Source organism: Lynx canadensis, chromosome F1 (genome assembly GCF_007474595.2).
Source record: "Lynx canadensis isolate LIC74 chromosome F1, mLynCan4.pri.v2, whole genome shotgun sequence".
NCBI classification, from domain to species: Eukaryota; Metazoa; Chordata; class Mammalia; order Carnivora; family Felidae; genus Lynx; species Lynx canadensis.
The window spans coordinates 40,430,701-40,439,348 of NC_044319.2; the positions used below are offsets into that span (position 1 = coordinate 40,430,701).

The window sequence follows — 8,648 nt, forward strand, 5'->3', positions numbered from 1 at the left end:
CCAGAAGCTGACAGCACTTTCCTGCCCATAGGGAACCCCCAGGGTCAGGAGGTAGGGGTCCCACACACACAGAGATGAAAACATACACAGCGGTATGGCTGAAGCACACCTGTAGCAAATGAACTTCATTCCAGTTCTCTCTAAGGCAGCTAAATTCTCTACCCGTGGCGCCATTCCTGTTCATCCATTCCATTGCTTAAAAAATGTGCATTTTAGTGATTTTTCTCCGGCCTTCTCACAGTCCCTGGGGCTTCACCGGGACTCCCCTGCTTTTGATCCTGGATAAGTATTTTAATGATGTGGTAATAAATAGAGTCTGCCCAGAACTTTGGCACTAAGTTCTGCTTTCCTGGTTTCAACATGGGGATCTAAGCAGTTAGCAGCTTGGATTTGGGGTGTGGGATGAGGGAAGAGTCGTGAAAAAATATTTAAATATGTTGAAGCTGCCTTTCAGGCACAGGAATACAAGGCACTCCTGACCATTGTGGCTGTGTCCTTGGCTTTGAGGTTGTCCATTCGGGCCTCCCTTCCCTGCACAGGGGTTGGGAAAGAAAACACAGTGTAGCCACTGAAATAGATTTGTTCTTGCTCTTAACCAGAGGAAGGGAATGGTGGTGACCAGGTGGCAGGCCAGTGAGGCCTCTGTCCCCTGGCACACCCAGAGCTTCACCAGCAGAGAGAGAACTTTGGGTCTGAGGAGAGGGATTTGGAGGCCCAGGACTGTCAGAGCTCTGGTAGGCCCTGACACTTTGATGGCAGACTGTCTCCATGGTTCTTTCGAGGCTGTTCCTGGTGCTATGCTATCGGCAAGGATGATTTTAGGGCCATCCAGATGCCCCACTTACCCCCCAGCTCGGAGTCTGCTTTACCAGCTCTGAGACCAGTGGCTGTCTTTCCTTGTTTGCACAAGAACGTATGGCATGATAGTTCTAGTAATAGTAATGGCGAAGAGTCTCCGTGGAAGCAGAAGGCTGGAAAGGTCTTCCTCTGATGGCTGCTCTTTGACCCCACTAACTTTGTGAGCCCTCACATTGCACAGCATGGGGAGCCTGACTTGTGTCACCTGCCCTGCTCACCACCTTTGCCACTCAGCAGTCCTGCCGGATGTGCCTGTCCTTTTATAGGGCTGCGAGGCAATGCTCTGGCCATCCTGTGTCCGAGAGATGAGGCAGTGCCATTGTCCCTGCAAGTTCACGGGGAGGGGTCTTCTTGCCATTGGCAGGGAAGGCCTCTGCCTCCTACTCCAGGGCTCCTCTGACCACTATCCCAGAACTTTCTCCCACTCCACCTCCAAGGCACTGACCTCAAACTGCAGTCTTTTCCCCCTACCATCCACAATAACATCACCTGCTATTGGGCTATTGAAGGCATTCATACTTGGAGATAAGGCGCTAGCCTATAGACATTCCTTATCTCAGCCCCGTTTCTTTTGTGAAGCCCTGGGAAGGCAAAGGAGCTGATATCCTTTCTTATTCTCTCCACATCCTTCTCATCCCACCCTCTGGAGCCTTAGCCAGGTGTCCTCCAGGGCAGGGGAGCATGTGAGCAGTCCTGGGGCTAGAAGCCGGTTCTCCCACATTCCAGGGTGAGTGACTGGGTGGAGGGTGTGCCCGCCTCCGGCTCCTTGGGGGAGGCCCCCTGAAGGGCTGGGGAAAAATCCTACCACCAGAGCCCCAGGCTTTCCTGCCACCCCTGGCCTACTGGAGGGGGCCCTGGACCCTGAGCCCCTCTCCTAGGTGCCCAGCAGTTTCGGACAAAGAGGAGAAGATTCCTGGAGATGGACTTCTGAGTCCTCTGGCTGTAGAGTCAAAGAAGGGGCAGCTCTGGAGGTGGAGCCACCATTTGTTTGAGCAACCATTTCACCCACTGAGGCCGAGCTTGGTCACCAACCACCCAGGGTTGTGGCGTTAACAAAGGAAGTGGGGAAAGAGATACTTCTATCCCTACGCTTTAGATGCATAAAAAACTAGAGCTGGAAGAAATCTTAGGGATTATTAAGTCCAAAAAGCCTTGTCTTTACACGTGGGGAGACCAGCAGAGTCGCACAGCTGGGGAGTCACCTGAACACAAGTCTCCTGCTTCCTGCCCATCCTATACTGCCTGTGCTCAGGCTCTCCAGTGGGGTTTGCATTCACAGACGGGACCACAGACATGAAGGACTCACTGTGCCCGTAGGGAGGGCAAGGGTCTGGCCGAGCAGCTGAGCGGGAGGACCCTGAAGCCAGGATACACACGGTATCTGGAAAGAGCCCCAGCCGGTGGGTGACTGACTCAGCCCCACCACTTAACCAGCTCTGTGTGGCCTGGGCAAGTCATGAAACCCCTCTGAGCTATGATTTGCTCATCCACAAAACGGGAACAATCCTACATTCCTTACAGCGTTTCTGTGAGGAATAAGTGGAGACTATGTTACAAGTGCCTCGCAAATGGTAAATACCGAGCGGTCCCTTCATGGAATGCCGTGACCCAGGGAGCCAGACTTCTGGCCACTAGAGGGTAGCAGACAGGTACGAGTCAACTGGACCGAGGGTGTGGAGCCCAGGAGACTGGACGGAGGAATAAACAGGGCCACGAGGATTCCAGCACCTGCAGCAGCCCCGAGGCTCCAGGGACTCTGGCAGGGGCTTAGGGACAGCCAGGCCTCTCCAGAAGGGGCTGCAGCGACCCTGATGATTGCATAGGGCCCAGGTAGGCAAAGCAAGCCAAGACTTTACCACCAAAGGAGATGCCCGTAGGGTGGGTCCTATGGGAACTTTGGGGACAATGGGGCCCTGAGGCTAGGCTGGCAGTCATGGCCCCCACCCGGTATGAGCCCATGAATATTGCCTAGGCCTGGAGAGGCTTCCTGCCCTAATCCTGTGTGTTGTAGGAAAATTCCCTAGACCACACGATTTGCTCTCCCTGCTAGGCACCCTTGTCCACAGTTCTCCACCCATTTGGGGGACCAGCAGCCTTCCGACCCAGTTCTACCAGGTTCCCCTCCCCCTTCCCCTCATAGCCCATCCCTGGCCTGGCCCCCCTGAGGAATTTCCTGCGCCAGAGGATGGCCGAAAGTACAGATGCCCACCCCAGCAACTCTCCTGCCACCCGCCCAGGCCAGTGCCCTGTGCCCAACCCCAGAGGGTGCGACATGACAGACTCTGACAATCATTAAACCAGCCGGGCCTGATTTCCCAGCACCGCCTGCTAGGATCCGGGCCAAGTGGCACAAAATATGCAAATCACCTGGGGCCAGAAGCCCAGTCTAAAGGCCAGGAAATCCCCTCCGTCCAATGAGCCACCAGCTCAGGTTACCGCCAGGCGCACTATAAGGGCCCGGCTCGGGGAGGAGCTCCCACTCGCCTCTATTTAGGGCGGGTGGGGGAGTGCGGGCCAGACCTACCTGGTGCAGCTTTTAGCCTCCTGGATTTCTCGCCGGCCCGCTGTCCCTTAATCCTGCCTGCCTGCCACACCCACACCCCCGCCACTCAGGTAGGACCCCCCACCTGTCGTATTCCCCAGCCTGGGTCCTGAGAGGTCAAGTGGATGGTTAGTTCTAAACCCACCCACTGCAGCTCCGCATTATAGAGCCCCCCTGAGCAGGAGTGTAGGGCAGTGGGGGTGTCCTGAAGGTCGCCGAGGCACCGTCTCTGGGAGGGACAGAGTGGCCCTGACTCTGCCAGTCCCACTCAGGGACCCAGGTGGGCCGGGGCGGGGCGGGGGGGGAGGTGCCCAGCAGGCGGCCCAGTGCCCGCACCGTGGTCTGAAATCGTGAAGCCCTCTTGAAGAGATGGTGTCCAAAGAGATACTGACCCTCACGTCCTCCGCGCCCCCTAGGGCTCCTTCTGCCCCAGGCTTGGCTAGAACAGAAGAGCTAGAGGGGAAAGGGAGGACCCTGGTCCTCACCAGCCTCGGCCTCTCTCCCCAGGTAGCCTCATGGCTGCAACCTGTGAGATTAGCAACGTCTTCAGCAACTACTTCAGTACTATGTACAGCCCGGAGGAACCCGCCCTGGCTTCTGTTCCCGCTGCGGCCACCTTTGGGGCTGAGGACCTGGTGCTGACCCTGAGCAACCCCCAGATGCCACTGGAGGGCCCAGGTGGGTCTCAGCAGGTGGGATGGGGAGAGACAGAGACATCCCTCTAAGAACCTGTTAGATAAATGGAGACTTCGGGCGGGGAGGAGGGTCCCCCCAGCAAATTCCAGCGCTAGGGGCATGGGGTGGCTTGTAAGAGGCCGAGGTGTTGGGGTTGAGGGGCAGTGCCCGGCTAAGTGAGGTGCTGGGCGAGGGTGCTGCGAACCCCATCTCCCGCCCCTCCTCCTGGGAGGCTCCTCTGAGAGGTGGCGGGGGGGGGGGGTGGTGGTGATTCACACAGAATCCCAGATGGGCACCAGAAATGGGCTGTGAGGGGCCGGGTGGCTCGAGCTGACCTGACGCTGTGCCCGGCCTCTTGTAGAGAAGGCCAGCTGGTCCGGGAAGCAGCCGCAGTTCTGGTCAAAGGCCCAGGTTCTGGACTGGATCAGCTACCAAGTGGAGAAGAACAAATACGACGCCAGTTCCATTGACTTCTCACGGTGCGACATGGACGGGGCCACGCTCTGCAACTGCGCCCCCGAGGAGCTGCGTCTGGTCTTTGGGCCCCTGGGGGACCAACTCTACTCCCAGCTGTGGGACCTCAGTGAGTCCAGGCCTCCTCCTGCCCTTGTCTCCCTCTCGGTTGGGAGGCTGCTCTAGGGACCGGCCCACACCCTAGGCTGAGGTCAGCATGGCTGTGGGAAGGACCCGGAGCCCCAGGCCAGTGGGCCCAGATAAAGAACCGCTGAGGGGCGAGGGGACCGTGCGATGCCAGCCTGGGCTCTGACCCCTCCTCCCCTCCTCATCAGCTTCCAGCTTTCCCGATGAACTCAGCTGGATCATTGAGTTGCTGGAGAAGGACAGCATGGCCTTCCAGGAGACGCTGGGCCCCTTCGGTGAGAAGCCATTGTCCCATCCCGTCTCTGCCTCTCCCCAGAGCACTGGAGCTGACCCTCTGTCACCAGACCTCTGTCTCCCCTGGCTAGAAAAGCAGCAGGTCATTAGACCTCTGGGGAGCTCAGTGTCCCTGCCTGTTCCTCCGAGCTCTGTCTGAACCCTGACCTCTTCCCAGACCAGGGAAGCCCCTTCAGCCAAGAGGTGCTTGAGGAGGGCCGGCAGGCCAGCCCCTACTTCCCCGGCAGCTACGGCACCGGGGCCCCCTCCCCCGGCAGCTCCGATGTCTCCACTGCAGGTAAGCACCCTCGTCCGGGCCACAGCCTCCCTTTCCCCCAAACACTCCTGCCTGAGCCCTTGGTTCCCGCCACTAGAGCCCAGGCTTTCTGGGGCAAATAGGAGCTGGCTGGGTAGCGTGTCCTGAGACCCTCAGTGGCCCATCCCCCGGCAGGCGTGGGCTGGCAAGGGGACTCACTGTGACCCCGCCGCCCCTAGGGACTGGTACTTCCCAGAGCCCCCACTCCTCAGACTCTGGTGGAAGTGATGTGGATCTGGATCTCACCGACAGCAAACTCTTCTCCAGGGGTGAGTGGAGGGAGCCTCCTGGTCCCCGGGAGGGTGTCCCAATGGGCAGTGCCCACGGGGCCGGTCCTTGCCCTCTTCCCTGCTCTCCTGTAGGGTTTTCCTCCGCAGAAGAGCTGCCCCTGAGAGCCCCAGTTCCCTCCCCTCTGACCTTCCCCCTCCCCTCTCTTAGACGGCTTTCCTGACTATAAGAAGGGGGATCCTAAGCACGGGAAGCGGAAACGGGGTCGGCCCCGAAAGCTGAGCAAAGAGTCTCGGGAGTGTCTGGAGGGCAAGAGGAGCAAGCACGGTGAGCTTCTGGGGTCACCCCCTTTGTGCTGAGGCCTGGGGGGCAGGGTGGGGGGGCGCTGCTGGTGCTTTTTTCTCCCGTGATCGCTGGCCGTCCACGCTGCTCCTCCCTCCCGCCGTCGTGGCTGTGCACAGACCCAGGGCTGTGTGGCACCTAATGGCAGGGCCTAGGTTGGTGGTCCTGGATAGGAGGGGGAAACCGAGGCTCCTGGAGGAAGGCCCATAGGACCAGAGCCCAGGTTACCTGCCCACCCACTCCAGTTCTCTCTGCGCTTGGCTCTGTCCTGCCCGCTGGGACACCCTTGGTGGTGTGAGGAGGCAGCTGGTGGGTGTTGGGAGGGCCCAAAGGGCCCCAGGGGGCTCAAGCAGAGGACTGTGCCCCATCTGCAGGCTGGACGCGTGGGCCTCAGGCACCACTGGGTGATGGCCCCGAGCTCCTTCTTGCCTCTGTGCTTTCGCGCATGCAGTCTCCCTCCCCCTACGTGCTAGGCCTGGCTTGCCTCTTGTCTTCAGGGAGCTATTTTTTCCCAGGAAGCTGTCCCCTTGTCCCCAGGGCTGGGGCCGGCTCCCCGGTCCTGTCCTCGCCAAGTTCTCACCACCTGTTGGCGTGTTTGCTTTTTAACGGCGGCCCCCACTGAACCGTGGGCTCCTCGAGGGCAGTAGTGCGTCTCAGTCACTCTCCCATCCCAGCCAGATGTTTGATCAATATTTGAGCGAGTAAGACATCTGTGCTGTGTGAGACGTGGTCCCCGTCTGGTGGGGGGAGGCGGGAGGGAACCAGCCCTTACACTACACAGGCATCAGGAGGCTGTGTGCCGGGACAGACAGGGCCCCCTGGCCTCGGAGGAGAGGGGTCCCCCCCTGGACTGCTGACTGACGGATGCGTCTGGCCTTGTAGCCCCCAGAGGCACCCACCTGTGGGAGTTTATCCGGGACATCCTCCTCCACCCGGAACTCAATGAAGGTCTCATGAAGTGGGAGAACCGGCAAGAGGGTGTCTTCAAGTTCCTGCGATCAGAGGCCGTGGCCCAGCTTTGGGGCCAGAAGAAGAGGAACAACAGCATGACTTACGAGAAGCTGAGCAGAGCCATGAGGTGAGCAGGTGGCCGGGGTCCTCGTGACCCAGCCAGACCCTGGGGGACCTGCCGAGGCTGCCGGGGACAGCTAACCTGTGCTCCCACGGCCCGCTCTCCGACCACTGCCATAGTCTGGCAGGTTTGCGTCCTGTAGAGTGAGGATAAGAGCAGTGTCCGCCGCTGTCACGGACTAAAGGAGGGCATGGAGAAAGTAGGCTGGTGCAGCCAACACCAGAAACTCTCTGTGACAACATTTCTTTGCGCTTCCTGCAAGCTTGTCCTGAGAAAAGCTCTCCGTGGTGGAAAGAGCGTGAGCTGAGGCCCACACCAAGACCTGGCTCTCCTTAAGTTGCCTGTCTAGACCTCGGTTTCCCCCTGAATTGTCACTAAGGGCGCTTCCAGCCCTAAAATCATGTGGTTTCATGATCAGCCCTGGGACCCAGCCATAAGATCTAAACGAGCAAGGGTGGTAAGCCCAGGGGCTTCGGACACCATTCTTGGCCAGAGTGCCACGATGGAGCAGAACAGCTCCTACTTGCAGGAGGGAAGAAAAGAAAAGCTACAGGAAGTGGATCAGACTCCTGTTGCTGGGGCTGGAGCCCAGGGGGACAGGTCACCTGAGGATAGCTGGGCCAGGTGGAGGAAGGTATCCGCAGTCCAAGACGGCTCCCCACCCGGGTACCTCTGACCACCCTTCTTCCCGCCCAGGTACTACTACAAACGGGAAATCCTAGAGCGGGTGGATGGCCGGCGGCTGGTCTACAAGTTTGGCAAAAACTCTAGTGGCTGGAAGGAGGAAGAAGTTGCCGGGAGTCGGAACTGAGGGTCGGAACGAGACCCAGGACCAAACGCAAGGACTTGAGGCCTGCGGCCCCTCCTGGGAAGACCAGCAGGTCCCAGCATCTGGGCAATGCTCCGGCTGTGCTGCGGAGACAAGCTGTGAGGCTCTGGTATCCTGTCAGCCACCGTCCTCGGATCCGAGGCCTGTGGCCTCTCCTCTCTGCCCTCTTCTTGGAATTACAAGCCCTGGGGTTTGAGGTGACTCGTCTTGCTGACTTGTCCGCAAGTGTAGCTTCTTTTACCTGGTGCCTCCTCAGACCCAACCCAGACACCGGCTACGGACAGCACCTTCCTCCTCCAGATGCCTGGACTGAGCCGAGGAGGCCAAGGGAAGCACCAGGAGTACTGTGAGAGGGGACAGGACGGGGTCCTCCTGAACCTGCTTTCTGGACTGCCTTCCACCTCCGTGCTTGGACTCTGCAGGCAGGGGTCAGAGCACTCCCTAATTTATGTGCTATAAATACGTCAGATGTACATAGAGATCTATTTTTTCTAAGACATTCCCCTCCCCGCTCCTCTCCCACCACGTGTTAGTGGCCAGACTGACTGACTGTTTCGGCCCTTGGCCGGGCCAAAGAGGGGCAGGGAGATGCCGGGCCCCTGAGGATGGGGCTCCTGGCTCCTTTTTCCTGTGAATGGAGGTAGAGACCTCCAATAAAGTGTCTTCTGGGCCTTTTCTAACCTTTGTTTTAGTTACCTGTGTACTGAAATTTGGGCCTCTGGATTGGATAAGGTCATGGGGTTGAAGGAAAGGAGCCAGGACAGGAGGTCTACAGGGCTAGAGGTGAAGGCAGAAGCAGACTTGCAAGGTAGGGATGGATTTCCTAGATCTGGAGGGTTGGGTTTACAGACCAGCTGCCTGGGGGCTGGGAGGAAAGCAAGGGAAGCAGGCCAGGCTGTTGAGGGCTGAGAAA

General features: G+C 58.9%; 1 protein-coding gene across 3 annotated transcripts; it reads left to right on the forward strand.

The window, feature by feature from the left end:
* Positions 1-5: 5 nt before the first annotated feature.
* ELF3 (E74 like ETS transcription factor 3) lies at positions 6-8,415 on the forward strand. 3 transcript variants are annotated; one of them, XM_030301742.2, is made up of 9 exons: positions 6-1,585; positions 3,908-4,078; positions 4,437-4,658; positions 4,864-4,950; positions 5,127-5,246; positions 5,444-5,533; positions 5,703-5,819; positions 6,717-6,912; positions 7,603-8,415. In XM_030301742.2, the coding sequence occupies exons 2-9, from the start codon at positions 3,916-3,918 to the stop codon at positions 7,715-7,717; spliced, it is 1,110 nt and encodes a 369-aa protein (XP_030157602.1). In that variant the 5' UTR covers positions 6-1,585; positions 3,908-3,915; the 3' UTR covers positions 7,718-8,415. The 3 variants fall into 3 exon arrangements, with proteins under 3 accessions (XP_030157602.1, XP_030157603.1, XP_030157601.1); XM_030301743.2 differs by lacking the exon at positions 6-1,585 and adding an exon at positions 1,633-2,688; XM_030301741.1 differs by lacking the exon at positions 6-1,585 and adding an exon at positions 2,713-3,471.
* Positions 8,416-8,648: the final 233 nt, after the last annotated feature.

Excerpts from the sequence above, each read along its gene's own strand:
- ELF3 (XM_030301742.2), top strand. The coding sequence starts at position 3,916 with ATGGCTGCAACCTGTGAGATTAGCAACGTCTTCAGCAACTACTTCAGT. Across the intron at positions 4,659-4,863 it reads CTCCCAGCTGTGGGACCTCA|CTTCCAGCTTTCCCGATGAA; the intron begins GTGAGTCCAGGC and ends CCTCCTCATCAG. Across the intron at positions 6,913-7,602 it reads AAGCTGAGCAGAGCCATGAG|GTACTACTACAAACGGGAAA; the intron begins GTGAGCAGGTGG and ends CTTCCCGCCCAG.